At 39.9% G+C, this 26,272-nt stretch overlaps 1 protein-coding gene across 1 annotated transcript in view; it reads right to left on the reverse strand.

Annotated features, from left to right (window-relative positions):
* LOC144690662 (ras-related protein Rab-40C) overlaps window positions 1-26,272 on the reverse strand; it is an 87,730-nt gene that overhangs the window by 26,818 nt on the left and 34,640 nt on the right. Inside the window, exon 2 of the mRNA XM_078558386.1 lies at window positions 9,586-9,646. Within this exon, the coding sequence (XP_078414512.1) occupies window positions 9,586-9,646 (61 nt within the window). The remainder of the gene's footprint in view (window positions 1-9,585; window positions 9,647-26,272) is intronic.

Here is a 26,272-nt window from a genome sequence, read left to right on the forward strand (position 1 = left end):
AGACCCAGACTAATGGTCTGGTGACCGGAGTTCGAATTCCATCTCGGCAGATGGTGGAATTTGAAATCAATTAAAATCTGGAATTAAAAGTTTAATGACGACCATGAAACCATTTCGATTGTCGTAAACACCCATCTAGTTCACTTTAGGGAAGGAAATCTGCTGTCCTTACCTGGTCTCGCCTACATGCAACTCCAGACCTACATCAATGTGGTTGACTCTTAAATGCCCTCTGAAATGCCAGAGCAAGCCATTCAGTTGTATCAAACAACTTAAAAGTCTAAAAGGAATAGCCCTAACAGTACTGTGGGTGTACCTACACCACATGGACTGCAGCAGTTCAAGATGGTAGCTCACCACCACCTTCTCAGGGGCATTTAGAGATGGGCAATAAATGCTGGCCTAGCCAGCGATGCCCACGTCCCATGAATGAATAGAAAAAAACTTCTCACCATTGGGTAATAAATAATGTAAGAAGGAATAAATAACATAGCAAGTCTCCTGAGGCATCTTACTGATCACCTTCTAAAAATCTGTATAAACTACCCAACCGCTACAAAAAATACTGCAAAAACAAAACTTGCTTTTAATAAAAATCTCCATCATCTCAGAAGTACTCTCCCACAATTAAGGGGTAATTAATCTATAGCTGCCTTCTTATTCTTCCATCACCCCAGCCCATGAATAGGCATTACCTTCCAGTCTACTGGTTTAATTTGTATATTCGCTCCATTTTCATATGGGTGGGCCTGAAATGTGATAACTGTTTGAAGAATGGAAAAGCAACATATTATCTAAATGCAGAGAGATTGCAGAACTCTGTGGTAGAAGGATCTAGGTGTCCTGGTATATGAATCACAGAGGTTAGTATGCAGGTACAGCAAGTGATTTGGAAGGCAAATGGAATGTTGTCATTTATTGCAAGGGGAATGGAATATAAAAGGGAGGATGTTTTGCTACAGTTATACAGGGCATTGGTGAGACCAGTCTTGAGTACTGTGTACAGTTTTAGTCTCCCTATTTAAGAAAGGATATAATTGCATTAGAATCAGTTCAGGGATGGTTTATTCGACTGATTCCTGGGATGAGTGGGCTGTTTGATAAGGAAAGTTGGACAGGTCAGGCCTGCATTTATTGGAGTTTAGGAGATTGAGAGTTGATTTTATTGAAACATATAAAGGTCCCGAGGGGACTGGACAGAGTGGATGCTAGAAGGATCTTTCCCCTTGTGGGAGTGACTAGAACTAGAGAGGGAGTTTAAAAATAAGGGGTCTCCCATTTAAGATGGAAATGGAGAGAATTATTTTCTCACCGAGAGTCATAAGTCTCTGAAACTCTCTTCCCCAGAGAGCGGAAGAGGCAGGGTCACTGAATATTTTTAAGGTAGAGATAGATCCTTGACAAACAGGGGGGGGTGAAAGATTATCAGGGGTAAGCAGGAAAGTGTGCCCTCAACACCAACCAGATCAGCCATGATCTTATTGAGTAGAGGAGCAGGCTCGAGGGGCCGAATGGCCTACTTCAAAATGTAAAAACTGATAGCAAAAGCTTCTACAAGTATATAAAAGGAAAGAGAGTAGCTAAAGTGAATGTTGATCCCCTGGAGGATGAGACTGGGGAGTTAATAGTGGGGAATGCAGAAATGGCAGAGACACTTAATCAATATTTTGCCTCAGTTTTCACGGTGGAGGACACTAGTACTACCCCAATAGTAACAGGTAGTGCAGAGGGTATAGAGAAGGAGGAACTTAGAACAATCACCATCACTAGAGAAAAAGTACTGAGCAAACTACTGGGATTAAAGGGTGACAAGTCCCCAGGACCTGATGGCCTACATCTCAGGGTCTTAAAGGAAGTGGCAGCGGAGATAGTGGATGCATTGGCTATAATATTCCAAAATTCCCTGGGGTCTAGAAAGGTTCCAGTGGATTGGAAAAATGCTAATATAATGCCCTTATTCAAAAAGGGGGGCGGGGGGTGGGGGGGGGGGCGGGGTGGTGGAGGCAGAAAGTAGGTAACTATAGACCTGTTAGTTTAATGTCTGTTGTTGGGAAATTGTTGGGATCCATTATTAAGGAAGTAGTGATGGGGCATTTGGAAAGTCAAAATGCAATCCATCAGAGTCAGCATTTTTTTTTATGAAGAGTAAATCGTGTTTGACTAATTTGGTAGAGATCTTTGAAGATGTGACAAGCAAAGTGGATAATGGGGATCCTGTAGATGTAGTATATCTGGACTTCCAGAAGGCCTTTGATAAGGTGCCTCACAAAAGATTAATACACAAGATAAGATCATACAGAGTTAGGGGTAATATATTAGCTTGGATATAGGATTGGCTAACCAACAGAAAGCAGAGTTGGGATAAATGGGTCTTTTTCTGGATGGCAGACTGTAACTAGTGGGGTGCCACAGGGTTCAGTCCTTGGGCCCCAACTATTTACAATCTATATTAATGACTTGGATTCAGGGATAGAAGGTACCATAGCTAAATTCGCAGATGACACCAAAATAGGTGGGAAAGTAAGTTGCAATGAAGAAATAAGAAATTTACAAATGGATATGGATAGGTTAGGTGAATGGGCCAAAATTTGGCAGGTGGAGTTTAACGTGGATTACTGTGAGGTTATTCATTTTGGTCGGAAGAATAAAAAGGTGACTTATTATTTAAATGAAGAGAAACTTCAGAATGCTTCAGTGCAGAAGGGTCTGGGTGTCCTCGTGCATGAATCGCTGAAAGTTAGTATGCAGATACAGCAGGCAATAAGGAAGGCAAATGGAATCTTGGCATTTATTGCTAAAGGAATAAAGTATAAAAATAGGGAAGTGTTGTTGCAACTGTACAAGGCTTTGGTGAGACCATACCTGGTACTGTGCACAATTTTGGTCCCCTTACTTGAGGAAGGATGTAGTTGCATTGGAGGCGGTTCAGAGGAGGTTCACTAGATTGATTCCAGAGTTGCCTCCCCATGCCCACGCAGAAGATGCAACACCTGCCCCTTCACTTCCTCTCTCCTCACCGTCCAAGGGCCCAAACACTCCTTTCAAGTGAAGCAGCATTTCACTTGCATTTCCCCTAACTTAGTCTACTGCATTCGTTGCTCCCAATGCGGTCTCCTCTACATTGGAGAGACCAAACGCAAACTGGGCGACCGTTTTGCGGAACACCTGCGGTCTGTCCGCAAGAAAGACCCAAACCTCCCTGTCGCTTGCCATTTTAACACTCCACCCTGTTCTCTTGCCAACATGTCTGTCCTTGGCTTGCTGCATTGTTCCAGTGAAGCCCAACGCAAACTGGAGGAACAGCACCTCATCTTCCGACTAGGCACTTTACAGCCCTCTGGGCTGAATATTGAATTCAACAACTTTAGATCTTAAACTCCCCCTCCCCCCATCCCCACCCCGTTTCTTTCCCCCCCCCACCCGCTTTTTTTTTCAATAATTTATATAGATTCTTCTTTCCCCACCTATTTCCATTATTTTTAAATCTAAAACTAAAACGTTTAGTCTTTCCACCCCACCCCCACTAGAGCTGTACTTTGAATATCCTGTTTTCCATTCTTAATTAGCACTTTTCTCAGACAAAGACCACCACCTTCAACACCTCTTTGACCCTTTTGTCTGTGACATCTTTTGATTATCTGCTCACACCACACCCTCAATGTGTCTCTTCCCCCCCTCCCCCCACCCACCTTAAACCAATTTATATTTCTCCCTTGTTGAAACTATGCTGCAGTTCTGCCGAAGGGCCATGAAGGCTCGAAACGTTAACTGATTTCTTCTCCACCGATGCTGCCAGACTTGCTGAGTTTTTCCAGGTAATTCTGTTTTTGTTCCAGAGTTGCAGGGCTTGTCTTGTGAGGAGAGAATGAGCAGTTTAGGCCTATACTCGATAGAGTTTAGAAGAATGAGGGGAGATCTAACTGAGGTATGTAAGATGCTAAAGGGGATAGACAAAGTAGACATGGAGCGGATGTTAAAAACAAAAAGCTACTGCGGATGCTGGGAATCCAAAACAAAAACAGAATTACCTGGAAAAACCCAGCAGGTCTGGCAGCATCGGCGGAGAAGAAATCAGTTAACGTTTCGAGCCTTCATGGCCCTTCGGCAGAACTGAAGCATAGTTAGAAGAAGGGAGAAATATAAATTGGTTTAAGGTGGGTGGGGGGGGGGGGGGGGGGGAAGAGACACATTGAGGGTGTGGTGATTGTGGAGGATTTGTTAGTCTTTCCACCCCACCCCCACTAGAGCTGTACTTTGAATATCCTGTCTTCCATTCTTAATTAGCACTTTTCTCAGACAAATGTCACCACCTTCGACACCTCTTTGACCCTTTTGTCTGTGACATCTTTTGATTATCTGCTCATCTCCACAATCACCACACCCTCAATGTGTCTCTTCCACCCCCCCCCCCCCCCACCCCCACCCCCACCCACCTTAAACCAATTTATATTTCTCCCTTCTTCTAACTATGCTTCAGTTCTGCCGAAGGGCCATGAAGGCTCGAAACGTTAACTGATTTCTTCTCCGCCGATGGAGCGGATGTTTCCCCTCGTGGGGCGTTCTAGAGTGAGAGGCCATAGTTTTAGGCTAAGGGGTGGTAGATTTAAATCAGAGATGAGGAGGAATTACTTTTCTCAAAGGGTCGTGAATCTGTGGAATTCACTACCTCAGAGTGCAGTGGATGCCGGGATGCTGAATAAATTTAAGGAGGAGATAGAGAGATTTTTAATTAGTAACGCGTTGAAAGGTTATGGGGAGAGGGCGGGAAATTGGATTTGAGGCCGAAATGAGATCAGTCATGATCATATTGAATGGCGGGGCAGGCTTGAGGGGCTAAATTGCCTACTCCTACTCTTAATTCTTATGTACTTCTGCTCCTAATTCATATGTTCGTATGCCACCAGCCCAATTACAATTAGTAATAGAGTTGGCATTAATCAGATTAGAAACCAAGGGAGATCTTTGCTGCTGAAAGAGCGCAGGTTTACAAATCTGGATTTGTGTATGAAACATTATGAAAAGTAACACCGATTTCCACGTCAGACATAAATTTCTCAATAAAATATCTGAACATATGTTCCTCAAGTGAGAAGGAAAACAATTGGCATTTTCACTGTTTCTAGGAAATATGGATTTTTTCTCAAAAAGAAAATCACCATCTAGTAACCTAACTCAGTGCAGTATGCCAAATTATGAGTTGGTACAATTTAACTTATCTAGAATCTGGGAATCTAAGTTTCTGGGAATCTTAAGTTTCTATGTTTGAAAATTTGTCACCGATTCTAAATATTAAAGCTATCCCTTTTTTGAAAAAGAACTATTTGAATTTCATTGGTGCAAAAACCTCTCATCAATTTACTTCCTTTCAATTTTTTCCTTTACATCACTGAATATTATCAAGGTATCATTGAATTGCTGCGAGTAAAGGTTGCATTAAGGTTACTAAATGGATACAGTAGTTAAAAATTGCTATTTAGCTAAGTATATTCATTAATTTGGTCTTGGAAAGAATGTTCTTTTTTCCTTCAAAACAGAGTCAGTATGTGTAAATCAACCCAGTAGCAGTTTTCTTAGGTTGATTTTTAAACATAATTTCCTGCAAGATAAAAACTATTTCAGGGAATCTTTGAAATTGTGTCAATCTATTACAAATGTTCAATTCAGTATGTTATGGTTTTGCATGACTGACGTATTTAACATTACATTGATTGTAAAAATGGATAGCAAGAGTTTCTACAGGCATTAAAAAAAAAGGAGAGTAAGTAAAGTGAGTGAGCGACAGTGGGGAGTTAATAGTAGAGAATAAGGAAATGGCAGATGAAATGAACAATTATTTTGCTTCTGTCTATAAAGGATACAAAAAACATTCCAGTAATAGCTGTAAATCAGAAGGTAGAAGGGAAAGGGGAACTTGGTGAAATTAAAATCACTTGGAAAGCAGTACTGCACAAACTGATGGAGCTGCAGGCTGACAAGTTTCCAGGTCCTCATGGACTTCATCCTAGGGTCTTAAAAGAGGTGTCTAATGAGGGAGTAGATGCACTGGTGCTAATTTTCCAAAACTGACTAGAAATTTTGGAAAGGTTCCACCAGACTGGTAAATAGCAAATAATACCCCTCTATTCAAGAAGGGAGGCAGAAAACAGGAAACTATAGGCCAGTTAGCATGACATTTGTCATGGGGAACATGTTAGAATCGATCATTAAGGAGGATACAGCTGGGCATTTAGAGAAACTCAAGGTAATTGGGAAGAGTCAGCATAATTTTGTGAAAAGGAAATCATGTTCAACCAATGTAATGGAGTTCTTTGAAGGAGTAACATGTGTTGTGGATAAAGGGGAGCCTGTGGACGTGCTGTACTTGGATTTCAAGAAGACATCTGATAAGGTGCCACATCAAAAGTTATTGCGGAAAATAAAAGCTCGTAGTGTAGGTAGTAACATATTATTATGGATAGAAGATTGGCTGGGTGGCAGAAAACAGAGTATGCATTAATAGGTCTTTTTCTGATTGGCAGGATGTGACAAGTGAAGTACACAGGGGTCTGTGCTGGGGCCTCAACCTTTTACAATTGATATCAATAACTTAGATGAGGGAAGTGAAAGCATGATAGCTAAATTTGCAGATGACAGGCATTTGCAGATGGCAGGATGAATTAAAAAATCAGAGTATTACTTAAACGAGAATGGCCGCAGAATTCTGAGGTGCAGAGAGATCTAGGTGTTCTGGTACATGAGTCACAAAAAGTTAGTATGCAGGTAGAGGATGTAATTAAGGCGACTAATGGAATGCTATCCTTTATTAAGAGAGGAATTCAACATAAAAGTAAGGATGTTATGCTTCAGTTATACAGGACACTGGTAAGACCACATCTTGAATAGTGTGAGCAATTTTGGTCTCCTTATTTAAGGAAGGACATAAATGCATTGGAGGTGGTTCAGAGGAGGTACACTAGATTGATACCTGAAATGAACAGGTTGCCTCATGAGGAAAGGTTAGATAGACTGGGCTCGTTTCCACTGGAGTTTAGCAGATTGAGGGATGACTTGATTGAAGTATATAAGATCCCGAACAGTATTGACAAGGTGGACTTGGAAAGGATGTTTCCTCTGGTAAATGAGTCCAGAACTAGGGGCACTGTTTTAAAATTAGGCGTTGCCCTGTTTGGGCAGAGGCGAGGAGAATTTTTTTCTGAGGGTTGTGCAACTTCTGAACTCTGCCTCCGAAATCAGTGGAGTTGGGGTCATTGAATATTTTCACGGTAGAGGTAGATTGATTCTTGTTAGGCAAGGGAATCAAAAGGTTATCGGAGGTATATGGGAATGTGGAATTTGAAAGACAACAGATCAGCCATGATCTTATTGAATGGCAGAGCAGGCTCGAGGGGCCGAATGGCCTATTTCTGCTCCTATTTTCGTATGATTCAGTGCTCAACAGGAAATCCTGAATGGCCACACCTCCTTTGGGGAGGCTAAGGAAGCGAAATGCACACATTTGGTTTTAGCAAGTGTCGGACATCCTTTCCTGGTGTACAAGGAATGTTTACATTTTTCTTTTAAAGCAGCTTGTACTTTGTTTTAGTTAGCTGGGATGACAACAATTTTATATAAATATACCACAGGTTCAACTATGTGTCTAATCTACAAACAATGCTTGAGTGAATGATTTTTGGCAGACAAGCAGTGGATAATCTTTTGTTACAGCAATACATTGCATTCATTTACGAAGTATCATTATGTTCTATTCTAGAGAGAAACTTCTAATAGGAATTGTTTTGCCATGAGGCATGGTAGTTTAATGTTGACTTGAGCAACCATGATCTACTTGAATGGTGGAACAGGCTTGAGAAACTGAATGCCTGCCTGGGGGTGGTGGAGAAGAGGGAAAATAGGAAGAAGAAGAAAAATAACTTTCATTTATATCACACCTTTCACGACCTTAGAACGTCCCAAACTGCATTACAGCCAATGAAGTACGTTTTAAAGTCTAATCATTGTTGTAAAGTAGGGAGGCGATGGCATAGTGGTATTATCACTGGACTAATATTCCAGAGACCCAGGGTAATGCTCTGGGCACCTGGGCTCGAATCCCACCACGGGAAGATAGTGAAATTTGAATTCAATAAAAATCTGGAATTAAAAGTCTGATGACGACCATGAAACCATTGCTGATTGTTGCAAAAAACCCATCTGGTTCACTAATGTCCTTTAGGGGAGGAAATCTACTCTCCTTACCTGGTCTGGCCTATGTGACCCACAAAAATATGGTTGACTCTTAAACACCTGAACAAGGGCAATTAGGGATGAGCAATAAATGCTAGCCTAGCCTGTGATGTGGCAGCTAATTTGAGCACAGCAAAGTGTCACAAAACAGCAACTTGACCGGATAATGTGTTCTTTTGACATAGGTTTGCCAGGCAAACAGCCATATTCTTCTCGAATAGCATCCACCATCAACAGTGTAATGTTAATCATCCGATAGACAGCACCTCCAACAATGCAGCATTCCCTCAGTACTGCACTGAGTTATGTGCCCAAGTCCCTGGAGTAGATCTGCAACTTTTGGACACAGAATAAAGTGCTACCACTGAAGCACAATTGACAATCCAGAGAACTAGAGTCCAAATTCCACTATAATAATTGAAAATCGGAATTCAATTTACAAAATTTGGGAAGCAGCAACTATAAGTTAGCAATAATGGCCCTGAAGCTGTTGGATTGTCTTAAAAACCTATTTGATTCACTAATTGTAAGGGAATGAAGCTTGCTGTGCCTTTCTCGGTCTGGCCTATGTGTGACTACAGATCCACATCAATGTGGTTGACTCTGAAATATTCTCTGAAAATGGCGTAACAAATCACTCAGTTGTATCAAAGAAACTCCTTTATTGCCTCCTTCTCATGGCAACTAGGGAAAAGTGACAAATGCTGTTCTTATCACCAACACACAATTAGAATAGAATTATTAAATTTGTCCAGGAAAAAACTATTTTGTTTTTACTGAAAGCGAACCTTCATTAAATTGGTTGAAACGGATAAGCTTCTGTTTCACAATTATGAATATTCTAAACGTAAAGCACAACCCTTCTATTAGCACGTGCTTAAAGGTTTTCAAAGTGAAGCATATTTGTGAGAACTACATATTTGGGTTCAATAATCTTATAGCCATATTACGTATGAATTAAAGTTAGCTTGCAACTGTCTCTTAACCACCGAATGCTAAACACTTTGGTTAGCAAATTCAGCCAACTTTAAAGTGGCAACAGTGTGAAGTTCGATGGATTAGTCTTTAAGTGCAAGTATGTTGCCAACTCCTGACCATATGTAGTTGCAAGGATTAGATTCAGAGCTAAAGGAAACATATGCCATGGGTTTTCCTGTTCATTGTATAATAGTTTAAGAAATGGACCTGGGCAATATATGAAAAGCCTGGGGTGAGGTGGGTAAATCTACTTTGTGAAAAAACAAAATCTGTGTATGTTACTGAACCCTTCCTCATCAATATTCTGAAAAACCTGCATAAAGTACTGCCACAATAATTAATATGACAAACCCAAAAAAAAAAATATAAAATATATCATCTTACCAGAGCTCTAGCTTTACACGCCTGCCATCCAGCAGGATTGTAGTGGTCTTATAGTCAATTCCTGCAAAAATAGAAGAGTTTTTTTTTGTACAATTGATCAACTTTGTGAACCTCTCCATTATTTTGTTTCAGCATTGTGCAATTTCTTCATGCCATTCTATAAATTACAAAAAGTACCAATTTGCTCCAAATTCTGGTAACATTTTCTATTTGGGTTCAAGTTCAGCAATTAACTTACAACCATACTAAATAGCTTACGACACCACACCACGATGTGCCTCAGAAGAGATCAGTGCCAAAAGTGAAAGTGGTACAGTATAGCTCTCACCAGACAGCTGTGAGCAGTGATCTGTACACCGCTGTTGACCATACATCTGAATGGTTTCAATGAAAGTATTAATAATATCTGGAAACTTTCTATTTCTAAATTACTAAGAAAGCACGATATTGGAGCAAGTGCTTAAAATCAAAAAGATACTGACTGAACAGATGAACTGCAAATGGCCATTAATGGGAAATCTCAGATTTACAAACTTTAGAGAACAGGAGTCTGGCAACTGACTCAGCGAACCTTTGCTGCAACTGGAGTTCTTGACTCAAATATCATTATAGTATTTCACCTTCTGACAGGCAAGGAAATCCACCATGCTCCTGTCATTGTTTACTCACATAGTGAGAGTCACATCAGTAATAAAGCCACTCAAAAAGTCAGGAGCGGATTTCTTACTATCAATTTATTTTAAACTAAAACTTACATTTTATTTTAAATATTTAAATTTCAGTTTTGCTTTTCACATATTCCTTTATTCCTCATTTTAATTTGATTTCTATCTAATTTACTTTATTGTAATAACTATGTAGTCCCTCCCCCCAATTTATTCAGTTTAAACATTTTATTTACTCAATTTCCTTTTCAAGGCCACTTTTGAAAGCACAGGAATCTAAAGATTCATCTGCTTGCAACCAAGCAGAATTTGACACCCTTTTCAAGTATTAATCCATAAAATAATACACCACGACATGCAGTGCATTGGTGATCAGCAGTCCACATGTCCTGGAAGACAATTCTTCTTCAATGTTCTATGGGTTAATATAGCCTTTACCTTGCAAACGGAAGAAAAAAAAAATGGTGCAGCACTTGACTGGACATTAGGGCATCCAAGTGCATCTATAAAATACCTTCTATTCAAGGGATGTGCACATTCTGCCACACATTTGTGAGGCATTATGCTATGTCCATATGTAGTCACCACATTACAAAACATGAAGGTGATTTCAAAGGAATACTAGAAAGATTACGGAAATTTTAGATTACTTAATAGGAAGAAAACCCAAAGAAATACAAAACAATTCAAACAGATTTAAGTTCGCAGAAGAATAACATACATCTTGAAAACCTTTTCTAAATAATGAATGGAATTGATGTTGAAGAGATGGCTTCTGTTTTTACTTTTTTTGTTTTGTACAATGGATTAAGAACTAAAGGAGTTCCGAACTAAGATATTAGCTCCACTCGGTGATCAACTGCTTGACTATTGTGGTACATTCAGAATGAGAATTGTGTTAATTCCCAATTTTTGTCTGCAGTAAATGAGCATGATTTTCAAACATGCAAATTAAAAATGGTCAGATAGGGTTCTTACAGGAAATGGATGCCCATGTGAGATAAAGGGATTATGTGGCTTTTTTTCTTCCTTCATTTCATGCTATATCAAGAGTGTGCAATGTGACACCTCCCCCACCAAGCCCCTAATAATGCTGGCTTTAACCAAATATTAATCCATATCTAAATCACCATATAACTATTTCCAATAAATGTAGAAAGCAAAGAAATTATCCCAAGTTCATAGAAATTGCATCACCATTGCACTAATGCAAAAAGTTCCAAGCTCAGTGATCCACTCGTGCCTCCAGTCTGCAAATCAACTGCCAGAAAATTTTCAGACAGTTCAGCTTAACGAAAATGTAATTTTAGATGGAGGTCTCAAAAACAAGAATGAAATTCAGATTTTTACAGTCAGTACTGCTTTCCTGCAAACTGTCTTGATTTTCTCCCCAGGCTGATGGGGAAAGCTAGCATACACATTGGTAACAGAATTCCAGGACAACTTTCGGTTTTGGAAATTGACTAAAAAAATGTAAATAGGACATGGGTGTTTTAATGCAGCCTGTTTTCCGACACATTACTTTTATTTTCACTGACAAAGGCAGCTTTCATATACAGGTTTATGCCTATGAACAAATGTGGAGTAAACTAAATATATTATGCCTCAGGGATAATAATCTATCCCTTTACCAGTAGATTAAGTTGGATATTGTACAATATGCCAATCATACTCCTAATATCTCAGATGGAAAAACACTAAGAACAGACCATATATTTCAGGTTAAACTATACCAGCTGTTAGGAGAAAGAAGTATGCTCAAAGGTAAAATGACAGATAAATGAGCAATACTATACTTAATTTAGCTGCTTTCTGAAACCAAATCACTGCATTACAAGATCCTGAGTCCCATAACAAGTACACACCGGCACTCTCACCTAAAAACAGCTTGACCTGGTTAAACCAGGGGTGTTGCACAGATATAGCTGGCTCAGGTAGCTTCTCAAAACAAATACCTGCAGATAATATGAAGCCAAATGGGTAGAACTGAAAAACAAAAAAGGAGCAATCACGTTGCTGGGAGTGTACCCCAAACAGAGAGAAATTGAAGAGCAGATATGTAGGCAAATTTCAGAGAAGTGTAAAAATAATAGGGTAGTAATAGTGGGGGATTTCAACTTCCCCAACATTAACTGGGTTACTCAGTGTGATAGGTTTAGAGGGAGCAGAATTCTTAAAATGCATCCAGGAGAGATTTTTAAGTCAGTATGTAGAAGATCCTACAAGAGAGGGGGCGGTCCTGAACTTAATTTTAGGGAACGAAGCCAGGCAAGTGGTAGAGGTATCACTGGGAGAGCATTTTGCAGATAGTAATCAAAACTCTGTTAGATTCAGGGTTGTTATGGAAAAGGACAAGAATGGGTCAGAAATCAGAGTTCTAAATTGGGGGAAGGCTGATTTTAATAAGATCAGATATGATTTGGCCAGAGTGGACTGGGAGCAGCTACTTTTAGGTAAATCTGCGTCAGAGCAGTGAGACTCATTCAAGAAGGAAATAGCGAGAGTACAAGACCAACATATTCCAGTAAAGACAAAGGGTGGGACCAACAAATCCAGGGAACCCTGGGTGTCGAGGGATATACAGGATTGGATAAAGAGAAAAAGGGAGGCTTATGGCAGATACCGAGGGCTCAAAACAGCAGAAGCCCTAGGGGAGTACAGAATGTGTAGGGGGGAAACTTAAAAAGGAAATTAGGAGAGCAAAAAGAGGACATGAAAAAATATTGGCAGGTAAAAGTAAAATAACTTTGGATTTTCCTTTATAAGTACACTAAGAGTAAGGGGATAACCAGGGAAAGAGTAGGGCCCATTAAGGACCATAGCGGTAATTTGTGTGTGGAGCCGGAAGACGTAAGTAGGGTTCTAAATGAATACTTTGTGTCAGGCGTTCACAAGTGAGAGAGACAACGTGGGAATGGTATTCAGGCAGAAGGACTGTGATATAATTAAAGAAATTAGCATAGAAAGGGAGGAGATTCTAAGTGGTCTGGCAGGCTTAAAATTAGATAAATCTCCAGACCCGGATGAAATGTATCCCTGGCTGTTGAGTGAGGCAAGGGAGGGGATATCAGGGGTGTTGGCAATAATTTTCAATGCCTCTCTGGCCACAGGAGAGGTGCCAGAGGACTGGAGGGCAGTCAATGTGGTACCGTTATTCAAGAAGGGGAGGGAGGGATAAACCAAGGAACTTCAGGCCAGTCAGTCTAACCTCCGTGGTGGGGAAACTATTGGAGGTAATTCTGAGGGACAGAATTAATCTACAGTTGGAGAGGCAGGTAAGGGTGGGGGGGGTCATATCTGACCAATTTGATTGAATTTTTCGAAGAGGTGACCAGGTGTGTAGATGAGGGCAATGCATTTGACGTAGCCAACTTGGACTTCAGCAAGGCTTTTGATAAGGCCCCGCATGGGAGGCTGATAACGAAGCTAAGAGCCCATGTGATCCAAGGCAATTTGGATCCAGAATTGGCTAAGTGGCAGGAAGTAAAGGGCGATGGTCGAGGGGCGTTTTTGTGACTGAATGCCTGTGTCCAGTGGGGTTCCACAGGGATCGGTGTTGGGTCCCTTGCTGTTTGCGGTATATATAAACGATTTAGACTTGAATGTAGGAGGGTTGATCAGTAAGTTCGCAGATGACACGAAAATTGGTGGGGTGGTAAATAGCGAGGAGGATAGCCTTAGATTACAGAGGACATAGACGGGCTGGTCAGATGGGCTGGTCAGATGGGCTGATAAGTGGCAAATGGAATTTAATCCAGATAAGTGTGAGGTGATGCACTTGGGCAGGACAAACAAGGCACGGGAGTACATGATGAATGGTAGGACCCTGGCTGGGAAGTACCAAGGATCAGAGGGGCCTTGGTGTGCATGTCCACCGGTCCCTTAAGGTAGCGGGACAGGTAGATAAGGTGGTTAATATGGGATACTTGCCTTTATTAGCCAAGGCATTGAACATAAGAGCAGGGAGGTTATGCTGGAGCTGTATAAAACGCTGGTTAGGCCACAGCTAGAGTATTGCACGCAGTTCTGGAATCCACATTATAGGAAGGATGTGATTGCACTAGAGAGAGTACAGAGGAGATTTACCAGGATGTTGCCTGGGCTGGAGAGTTTTAGTTACGAGGAGAGATTGGATAGATTGGGGTTATTTCTCCTGGCGCAGAGGAGATTGAGTGGGGGGGGGAATATGATTGAGGATATAAAATTATGAGGGGCATAGATAGGGTAGACAGGAAGGAACTTTTCCCCTTGGTGGAGGGATCAATAATCAGGGGGCATAGATTTAAGGTAAGGGACAAGAGGTTTAGAGGGGATGAGAGGAAGAATTTTTTCATCCAGAGGGTGGTGGGAATCTGGAACTCACTGCCTGAAAGGGTGGTAGAGGCAGAAACCCTCATAACATTTAAGAAGTATTTGGATGTGCACTTATGATGCCATGGCATACAAGGCTCTGGGCCTAGTGCTGGAAAATGGGATTAGAATAGTTGGGTTCTTGTTTGACTGGCGCAGACTCGATGGGCCTTTTTCTGTGCTGTAGACCTCTACGACTCTGACTATGACTCTATAATCTCTCAATAACTAGGGTTCTTGCAATCTCCAAATCCTCTTTCAATAGGCCAGTAAACAAAACACCCAGAATGTTCTAGCAAATAACAGCGAGTTAAATGTGCAAACTGTTACTAGTATGGTTAAAAAAATCAGCAATTTGTAGCAAGGATGAGTTACAGCGTGCATTGCAAAGTGCCCCAAACTGCTGAATGATCTAGGCCCCTCTGCAGTCAGCCTCGCAAAAACTGGAACAAAAACAGAATTACCTGGGAAAACTCAGCAGGTCTGGCAGCATCGGCGGAGAAGAAAAGAGTTGATGTTTCAAGTCCTCATGACTCTTCAGCAGAACTCAGTTCAGTTCTGCTGAAGGGTCATGAGGACTCGAAACGTCAACTCTTTTCTTCTCCGCCGATGCTGCCAGACCTGCTGAGTTTTTCCAGGTAATTCTGTTTTTGTTTTGGATTTCCAGCATCCGCAGTAGTTTTTTGTTTTTAATCACAAAAACTGGAACTCACTGTCAATGTCTCTAAGGGCGCCAAGCACTGTAAAAAAAAAACTAATTACACTCGCTGCAGAAAATTTGGGTCATTAGTTAATGATGTAAGGACTCTGCTAATAGAGTTACTTATGTTTCTAGTGGCTTTCCAAATTGAAACCGGTTAGCAGTTAAATGATGATCATTCTGCACCTGCCACAGAGCACACAATCAGGTTACAAGTTATAAACTGATTTGTTAAAGTGACTTGTTGTGGGGGGTTAAGTTGATACGAAATTCATTTCAGCTTGAACACCCTCAAAGTATGTGGGCCCATTAATTGGCATGCAACCAACAATCACAACGCTGATTCCCCACGAAATACATTCTGTGCATTGCTACAAAATATCCAGCTTCCTTTGGTTCCCGAGTTGCTTCCCCAACACCCATCACTCGTATAGCAACCTAAACTGTTCCAGAAAAACGGCGTGCCAAAGGAAAATGGTTTACGTTCCTACCGAAACACTGTCTGTTGGTTCTTTGCAACCGCACCGGACATAGCAAACGTGACCTGAAAAAACCCGAATGACATCTGAACCAACACAGCACAAAGGAACCGGCCATAAAATATTAGTCAAAAGGGCAGGAACATTCTTCCAAGAGCACAAGTGATTTTGGCAACAGCAGCTGACGGGACTATCTATATCTGATCTGGGAACTGGAGTAGCATTTGGCTGCTGCGGGGCTTGCACTGTGATCTGGTGCTGGACACAGGCCTAGGCCTAGCCCTGTGCAACCTCAAGCACCTGAACCAGCCCCGCCTGACCAGCTCCCGGCCGCTCCTCGCCATCGCCACCCACAACCACTTTGAGAGCGTGGCTGCCCACCAGGCTGAGATTCTGTCCGGCGGGGGAAATAACCTTGAGGTGGTAACCCGGCTGAGCGAGCGGGAGATTGGCATGGTTGATGGAGGGTGAAGGCTATGCGGCCCAGCTCAGCTGCTGGGGGACCAACAGCTCACTGTGCACTGTACAGTATTTTACAAAAATTCAGGTTGCTCTGAAAGCTTTGAAACAAACTAAATTTTGGCTCGCTGCTTAACTTATCAACTGCGCTAAATCAAAAATTGAGGTCGCGGCAGCAGCGGTATTCGGGAAGTTTCCCACTTACAAAGCCGCTTAAAACGGGAATGCATGATTGGAAGATGCTCTAAACAGGAGGTATCTGTAATTGCCAATCTGAACCCTGGGCAGGAGGCTGCCTATTCACATGTTTGTGTGTTAAATTCCATAGGCTAAAGTAAAAGAGTTTAGAACTATACACTTTACTGCATGTGATTCAGTGCCAACCTGTGTCTGTGCTGCCACTTTCCTAATCATTCAAATGATTTCATTAGTTGAGATAGACTATTAGTACCATCATTCGCCAAGGTCCTAGTTGCCCTGTTAACCTCTCAATTCCAAAAATTGAAAAGCACATATCTTCCCCCATTCCTCGCAAAATACTTGATAAATACAAGTCACAATGTCTGTATCCTGTAATTCCAAAAATCTTAGCATATAAGAGCAAAACAGACACTTGGTCCTTGGTTTTTAATTAGAGTACTAAGATTAAACAGTTAAAATAAAGTACATGGTGCTTGAACTCCAAGTCAAAATGCACATCCAATTGTTAAATTTCCTCAACAAAAATTAAACTGTGAATAAACTTTTAATGGGTTTGATTAGTAATACTTTGTGGTCTTAAAGATACGCCCGAGTAAGATTCATGCATCCCACATGGTATAACACTCCTGCTTGGTAAAATATCTAATTAACTATGGGCAGCATCTGTTGATTTGAATAAAAACGAATGTTTAAAATCTTGAGGTGAAATCAGACAGACATGTCCATCGCATAGGCATAATGCAATTTTCAAATATGTAATAAATATACCAAAAAATTTCACTATCCTTTACTGCACATTCTTTGGTAGGTTTGTCGAGTTTTGTTTCATTAAGATTCAATTATATACTGGTATAATAAAGAGTAAGTTACCACAATATTTTACAGTACAAGCCACAGAAGTAGTATTTTCATCTTAGTTCAAGTAGAGAAAAAATTCTGAAATTTATGCTTATTCAATTATGAAACAGAGTTATGAAAACCAACTTCCCTTGACGAAAATTCAAATCATGCCAACTGGAAGGTTCTTTGTCCTTTACGTCAGCTACAATGCAGAAGGTCAATTCTAGGTCCTTGGTCATATCATTGACACCAGGGTGCCCAGGGAGGTCTTGTGACGCAGTGGGTAGCATCCCTGCCTCTGAGTCAGAACTCCAGGTTCATGTCCTACTCCAGGAGTTGATGGCCAAGGAAGATTCATTCATAACGTGGCCAAACAGGTTGAGTATCAAGTAGTAAATCCTTCCAACACATGTCACTGGCAGGCAATAAGAGCGGAAGAGATTCCTGGTCAGCCATGTAATAGAAAGAAATTTGGGCTTTTATCATTACTATAAATTGCTCCACGTATACTGTCACAGCACCTTGGACTCTGTAGGGGTGCCAGTTAACTTAGTTGGCTGGACAGCCAGTGTGCATCAGATTGGTGCCAACAGCGCAGGGATCGATTCCTGCTCTGACTGGGGTGGATCTGGGATCTGCCTCCTTGGACTACCAGTGCTGGAGATCGCGGCACTGTGCGTTAGACCTGTCTTGGTAAGCGAGCATAAGAAGAAGGGCAGACAGTGGATATTTTGTCAATTCCCCCTTGTGTCAGACACAAAGTTGGCAGCAATTCAGCTGCATTTATTATGCATTTAAATGGCTGAACCATCAAGGGAGCTTTGTTCTAAAATCGGTTCAGATTGTAAACGTAAAGGTCAGCAGGTAAAACAGCAAACAAGACTTAGAAGAGGGCTTGATTTTGCATCAAAGAAAGGTTCCCAGTATAATTTACCATTCATTTGCCAATTTCTCATTGCCTGTACCACATGAGAGTACTAAGTGGAGTTACTCGTGGTCACCTCCTATGTTGGCATCAACTGCTGAAAATAACTAAATAGGTTTTAGCTTATTTGAAAGCAGTTTATGCATTGTGCGAATCAAATGTTGAAGCCAAAACTGCTTGGCACAGACACTAAACTTGTGGTGCAAATGCAGAGTGTGGAGAACAAATTTCAAAAATTATAATAACTAAAACATATAAAAATACATTTGTGAATTTTCCAGTTGTTTCTTATAATGTACGCAACTTCAGGATTATAATAAAAATTGTATTAATTTGCAAGTTTTTGAGATGTGCCTGCAGCTATCCTTTGAATCCATTCCTGTACGTATGCTAAGGTCAATAAAGGCACTGCATGCATAAACCAAAAAGCTTTCTCTGGGGAAGTTCCTTTCTCCGTGAACACATGACAATCTGTTTTAGTAGAGCTACTAATGGCACGATACCCTCCGAGAAAAAGCTAGGTCTATACAATTAGAGAGAAACTCTGAAAAGGCCAACTCCCTGGAGTGCATTGCTCTTTGTAGAGTTTTACCCTGCTTATTAAAAAGCCTCCATAGCTCAAAGAATGTCCATAGTTAATTCAGTAGTATAGAATTGCATACAAACTTTCTTCCTATGACTGGAGTGATTGATCTGAAGGCTGTAGCTAATTGTATGAGTAAAATTGATTTACAAAATAAAGAATCAGGATTTTACTATTTTCACAATACTTTTGTACCTCACCTGGTGTCATGTACCCAAACTAAATGGAATGTAGAGAGATCTTTGGCAATTAAAATTCTCCTGTTAAACATTACACAAGGCTTCTGCATTTTGTTGTAATTTAAATATTATTGAAGCTAAATGGAAGCATTGCTTGACCATTAGCCATGTCAAAACCAGAAGAGTAATTTATCTTTTGACCTGATTCTCAGAACAAATGCTCTATTTAAATGGCACTTTCATATTGCAAAATTTGTTTAAACACAGTATGTAATTTATACCAGTTAGAAAAAAGACTTAAAAACTAAAAAGAAATCAACTGCCTAAATGGAAAGATTTTTTTTTGCTGTTACTGACTGTACCAATAGTAAAAATTGAAACAAGAAACACTCCCAATTTTTTTTAAAAAGCCTATGGGATTAGATAATTGCATGGAGATCAAGGAAAACAATTTAGAACTTCAGGGATTTAGTGATTTGATTACTAGCATTTAGCCTCATCCTTTTTCTATTTCAAAGTGCATCATTAAAAACTCTCTACACTTTCTCCACTGCTACATTCCAGAAAGATGCAGGGAACAATCTTGAATTATTAATCCTCTAAATTATTCAATACCACAGGGAGAATGCAATTTAGAACAAAAGCAATGCATCAACAACTTATAATTCTAAGGTAAGCAATTTAAATGCTGATTTATACACAAAATTCTTCTAGGTCAATACAGCACAATTTTAAACTTATAGATTAAATATATAATTAACAAATAGGTATGCAAGGGCAGTAGTTTCTTGATACATTAAAATACTAGATTCAATTCAACTTTCTCCCCTAAAGCCTCCTGTGTGAAAAGACCAGCATTCTAACAGAATGGATGATCAAGATTTTATCTCTGTCTTCAATACAATCCTTTGTTTACCTTATGGGGATAGTTCAACCATAATTTCCATACAAGACCCTGATCAATTTTCCTTATTTCTGTTGGGCTAGGCACTTAAGCCAAAAATTGCAAGAAAACCCATGGTCACAGTCAAGGAACTCAAACATTGACGCTTTCAGCATGTGATATGGTATAAATACAGTGCACCATCTCCACCACCATCACCTCTCTCCCCACCAAACAAAAAAAAGCTGGATCTTATCTTCATATGTTCCTCAAATATTCAAACACTGGCAATTTGGAATTTTACGTTACGGTGAGCTGTGCCAGTTGACAGGTTATAAAATGATCTGAGGATTACAGTGCTACATCTCAGGCAAGCAGCAACAGGTGTGATATGCAGGACTTTTAAAAGTTGGAAATAAAATTTCCTTTGATTGATTTCAGAACATGGATTTTCTGTCGCTTGTTCTCCAAAACATTTCTTATGATGTATATTACAATATTGGAAGTTTGAGAAATTTTTCACCTGGAAGAATCTTCACTGTAAAACTACCACTTGGTGCTTATCGAAAGAGGGGAGAAGGTTCGAGCGGAGCATAAAAACTGGCATGGACGGGTGGGGCCAAATGGCCTGTTCCAATGCCATATTATCCTATGTAAAACCCAAACCAAAATACTGCATTAAGCTACATAATCCCTATTTGTACAATATTTTGATATAAAGTTTTCATATGGGCCCAGAAACCAAGCTTTATACATATGCACAAATCTAATATTTTCCTCACTGGCCAATAGTACAGGATATGATAAATAGCAAACAGGAAAGAGAATAATTTAGTTACCAATTTTCACAGACCTGCTTCTACACCAGCGGGAACTTCACTGGCCAATAGTACAGGATATGATAAATAGCAAACAGGAAAGAGACTAATTTAGTTACCAACTTTCACAGACCTGCTTCTATATCAGCGGGGAACCTCACTGGCCAATAGTACAGGATATGATAAATATCAAACAGGAGAGACACTAATTTAGTTACCAAATTTCACAGACCTGCTTCTACACCAGTGGGGAACAATCCTTGTGCCAGGATTTAACAATTTTAGAAGAGGAATGGGCTAACTTCAATTTCCCACAGCATAAGTTAGTTAAATCACTAAGAGGGGATGAACCAAAGGAAAATTTCAAAAGAAAAAAGTGCCATTAAAATACCAAAATTATTGACAGGTTGCAGTTTCAACATATATCATCTTTTCCACACAATTAATAGATTCTTTCCCCTTAATCGTGTTTGTTCTCCCTCTGCTTTGCTTTTACTGGAACCAATCAAATCTCTTTCTTTAAGACTCTAAAACCTTAGTAAAATCTAGTTTGAAAGAATCAACCAAGAACTCGAGTTCCTAAAGGTCCTTCCTTCATGACCAGCTTGCCAGGCTCACCATATTTGTATGCAACACCGATGCAGCAGTATACAAGGAGAGCCTTGGCTCAGTTATACCATAGGGGACATTGTTATGAATGGCGCATGATCAGGTTACGCTGAACCTAACACGAATGAATACTCAGAGGGGTAAATTCTAGTCAGATAAAAAGGGACCGAAGCAAGCAAACTGAAATTGAAACTTGATTATTTGTTCATTAACATAAGAATTAGGAGGAGTGGGCTTGTACGGTCAACTCCTTCGAGCCTGCACCACCATCCTTGGCCTCAATCCACTTTGCAATTGCTCCCCATTTCCCTTGATTGCCTGTGACATCAAAAATCTATCTAACTTTGCCTTAAATATGCTCAAAGCATCCACAACCTTCTGGGGTAGAGAATTGAACAAAGAAGTATTCACAAGAAAACATTTCTCCTTTTCTCAGTCCTAAATGATTGGCCCCTCATCCTGAGACTGTGCTCTCATGTTGTAGATTCCCAGCCAAGAGAAACAACCTGTGTCTACCCTGTCAAGCCCCTTAAGAATCTTCTATGGTTCAATGACCACTCATTCTTCTAAACGAGGGTATAGGCCCAAATTACTCAGCCTCTCACTGTAGTACAACCCTCTCATACCAATCTAGTGAACATTTGCTACACTGCCTCCATTGCAGGCATATCCTTCCTTAAATTATGGATACAAAAATTGTACACAGTACTTCAGGTGTGGTCTCACCAAAACCATGTACAATTGCAGCAAGACTTCTTTATTCTTGCATTCCAATCCCTTTGCAATAAAGGCTAACAAGCAATTTGCCTTTCTAATTGCTTGCTGTATCTGCATGCTAACTTTGTGTTCTTTATACGTATACCCAAGTCTCTCAGAACATTAATACTTGCAAGCTTCATATCTTATAAAAATATTCTGCTTTTCTATTTTTACCACCAAAGTGCATAACCACACACTTTCCCACATTATATTCCATCTGTCACCTTGTTACCCATTCACTTAAGCTGTCTAACATCTCTTTGCAGCCTTTTTGTGACATCTTTACAGCCTACATTCCCATCTAGCTTGTAGCGTCAATAACTTAGATACATTACTCTCAACTTAGACCAGATTGTAAACAGCCAAGGCCCGAGCACTGATCCTTGCAGTACTCCAGTAGTCACAGTCTGCCAACTTGAAAATGCTTTGTTTATCCACATTCTTTGCTTCCTGTCTGTTAACCAATCCTCTCTCCATGCTAATATATTACACCCAACTCCATGAGTCCTTATCTTGTGCATTAACCTTTTGTGTGGCACGTTATTTGGAACTCTAAATATACTGGTTTCCCTTTATCTACCCTACCAGTTACATCCTCAGAAATCTCTAATAAATTTGTCAAGCATGATTTCCCATTCGTAAAAACGTTGTTGACTTTTCTGATCAGACTTCCTTAATAATAGATTCCAACATTTCCTGGCAATTGATTTCATGCTAACTGGCCTGTAGTTTCCGCTTTTCTCTCCCCCTCCTTTCTAGAATAGGTTCATGGTTTCAATATTCAGAGGTGCAAGCAGCTCTCCACGACATTCACAAGGGCATTTAGAGTGGGCAATAAATGTTGACCTTTCCAGCAATATCCGTAGGTTACCTTCCATTTCTGGTATGCAATTTGTGTCTTCTACTCCGAAGAGAGGCGCAAAATATTTGTTCAATGTCTCTGTCACTTCCTCAAGATAATTTCTCCTGTCTCAGCCTCCAAGGGATCAAAATTTACTTTTTTACTCTCCTTTTAATATGCTTGTAAAAGCTCTTACAATGTTTTTATATTCCTGCTAATTAATCCTCAATGCTATTTTTCCCCTTTTTATTAACTTTTGGTGGCGTTTTGTTGGTTTCAAAAACAATTCCAATTCTTAGACATACTACTATTCTTTGCAACATTATAAGCCATGGGGTGTGGGCATTGCTGGCAAGGCCAGCATTTATCGCCTACATCTAAATACCCTTGAAAAGGTCATGGTGAGCCGCTTGTGCCTCTGAATATTGAAACCATGATAAGATAAATATTAAGCAGACTGAGAAACTGCGTGAGAGAGAAATTCATGCAAGCAAATGAGGAATTTTATCTTTTGGGAGTGGGGAGAAAGAAGAGACCAGGGTCAACTTAAGAGTAACTTGGGCAAATAAAAACATGCTTACTAGTAGAGCAGACATTTTTAATCTTTACCAAAGAAAACTTCACTGTTCATATGCTTGTTCATTTCTGCCAACTCTAATGCAATATCAATAAACACATCTTCCCCTTCCTTCCCCTTTCAGCATTGCAAAGGGACGGTTCCCTCTGTGACACCATGGTTCACACTTCCATCTGTACCCCTTCACCTGACCCCTTTCAAAGCAAGTTCAGGAGATGCTACACTTGCCCTTTCACCTCCTTCCTTCCCATTGTCTAGGGTACCAAACACTTCTTCCAGTTGAAACAGCTATTTACATGTACTTCTAACTTAGTACACTATATTTGCTGCTTATGATACGGACTTCAATCTCCTCTGTTACCATCATCTGCTTCTTTCCTTGTGTCATTATTTACCTCTTCTTACATTGCACCAGCATTCCTTTAGTCATTTAATAACTCCTGCCCTCTGTCTGATCACAGACCTTCCCCTTTGTTCTTTCCTGTCTCTTTTTTTCTGGCCCTGTACTTGCTTCAAAAAGCTGTTAATCTCCAACATCTTCCAGTTCTGATGAAAGAACACCTTAAAACAATAACTTTCTCTATCCACAGATATTGCCTAATCTGCTGAGTGTTTTCAGTAAGTAAAGGTACTATGTTGGTATTAGGAGATTTCAAGTCTACAACTGTATAAATGGGCACAAATTCGGCACAACCTACAGGTGCTAAGGTCAGCATCATGGTCCCACAACTAAACAAGGAGTAAATATCTGTGGCAAGTCTGCTCCTAATGGTAAGAAAATTATTCCATTTGCTGTTAGAAGGCTAAGATCCATACAGAATAAGGGAAACCCTGCAAGATTAATCTCACTGCACTTTTTCGTTCTCTTTAGCCTGAAGGTCAAATCAACCAAAAGAGCTTGCTTACCTTGTACACTAATCACAACACAGTTACTCATACTGTGTATACCAAATCCGACGCATCAGCTGTCTTCTGACAAAATATTGATTACTCTGGCCTTCACAACAGTCACCTATCCTTTCATTACCATCACATTCATTTATCAAGTGTCAACTACAGGCAGCATAGGTCAAAACTCAATATATTCTCACTTACAGAAAAAAGATCATTTTGGCATCACATATATATATATATATATATATAATATATATATATAGAGACAATTTTCTGTATGAAGCTAGACAACGTCTGAACACTGTAAAATACAAACCGCATGATTTTGAAAATGTTGGAAAACTTTTAAAATGTATACCTGGTAAACAAGTCCAACTAACAGCAGAACAAGGGAATTATCTCCTCAAATTGCCATAAGATAATGATGAATTCAGTACTTGTCATATGTCACTTAAATGCTCCAGCTACTGTGTAAATAAATCAGCCTTACTTCCCTCCCCTTGCTAGCTTGTGTTAAACTGTGACATCCAGATTATTGCAAAATTATAAATTCCTGTTAACTACACAACTCTTAAGCAAGATCAGTTAACATTTAATAAAGTGTCACAAGCACCAACATCCGGAATCTTTTAAAATTAAACTTACTTGAATTTTAAAAAATGAAGCAGATTTCAATTTTGCCCGAGAATATTTAACACAGAAGACCCCAATCATTTCTTTAATGTTCTTTTTGGCATGTCTCATTCACATTAAAAAAAATTAGGGGCATAAGCAGCTGGTCACTTTAGCAACACATTGTGGTGCAATTAAGAGATTATATTTAACTTTTGTCCTTGAACCACAGGGAGAAATTTATAGTAAGTAGTTTTACTTAAAAATACCATTAAAAAAATATGCACACCAGGAGGTGGTTTAGAATCTGGATCTCACAGCAAGTACAATGCAAACATCTTGGTGATAAATTGGTTATCGGTAGTAGCTCAAAACAGGTAAAGGGAAATCTAGAACAAAAACAAAAATACCTGGAAAAACTCAGCAGGTCTGACAGCATCTGCAGAGAGGGATACAGTTGACGTTTCGAGTCCGTATGATGAGATATGGAAGGGTCTGATGAAGGGTCATACGGATTCGAAACGTCAACTGTATCCCTCTCCGCAGATGCTGTCAGACCTGCTGAGTTTTTCCAGGTACTTTTGTTTTTGTTCTAGGTTTCCAGCATCCGCAGTATTTTGCTTTTATCAAAGTGAATCAGCAGTCCACTTTATAACCCATCCAACTTTCTTTTCTATTGTCTTAAATGGAAAAAGGAACAGGCAGGGTATAAAACAGGCCGCAGATTTCCTATTGCCTGTTTTCCACCATCACTGACCCTCTTGAGTTTTGTTGGCACAATTAATATTGGAAATGTGTAGAGTTTGCTTTCTCTTCCATTAACTGATCTTAAATGCCAAGTAATATACAAGAAATCATGGAATGATGGCCATTTGGTCATACCCATGTTTGCAGTGGTTGAGTAGTTTTTTTAAAAATAGTACTTGGAGCCTCAGCACATCTACAATTTACAAGACCCCAAGCTAAGAACCGAACCGGAAATTGACAAGTGTTGTTTTCAAGATGTCAGACCAGTTCCTTTCAGCAATCAGAAAAAACATTTCCTAAACCTAATCTAGCTTTCTATCCACACTACTCTGAGGATTTGAAAAATCAATTACATAAGACCAATCTATACAAAAGAAAGTCCAACAATTGAGGTTTTGTTGGTATGGTAGAATGACTACAAAGCATATTTCAAGTTGCTGATTTTTCCAAAATTTATTCAAACTGTAAACACACTGGTGCAGATTTTCAAAACCTATCCTTGATTATCCAACTTCTTCCCCGTTTCATCAAAACACAACTTATAAAGTAGAAAGTAATTCTCCAAC

The sequence above is a fragment of the Cetorhinus maximus genome, chromosome 15 (genome assembly GCF_964194155.1).
Source record: "Cetorhinus maximus chromosome 15, sCetMax3.hap1.1, whole genome shotgun sequence".
NCBI lineage: Eukaryota > Metazoa > Chordata > Chondrichthyes > Lamniformes > Cetorhinidae > Cetorhinus > Cetorhinus maximus.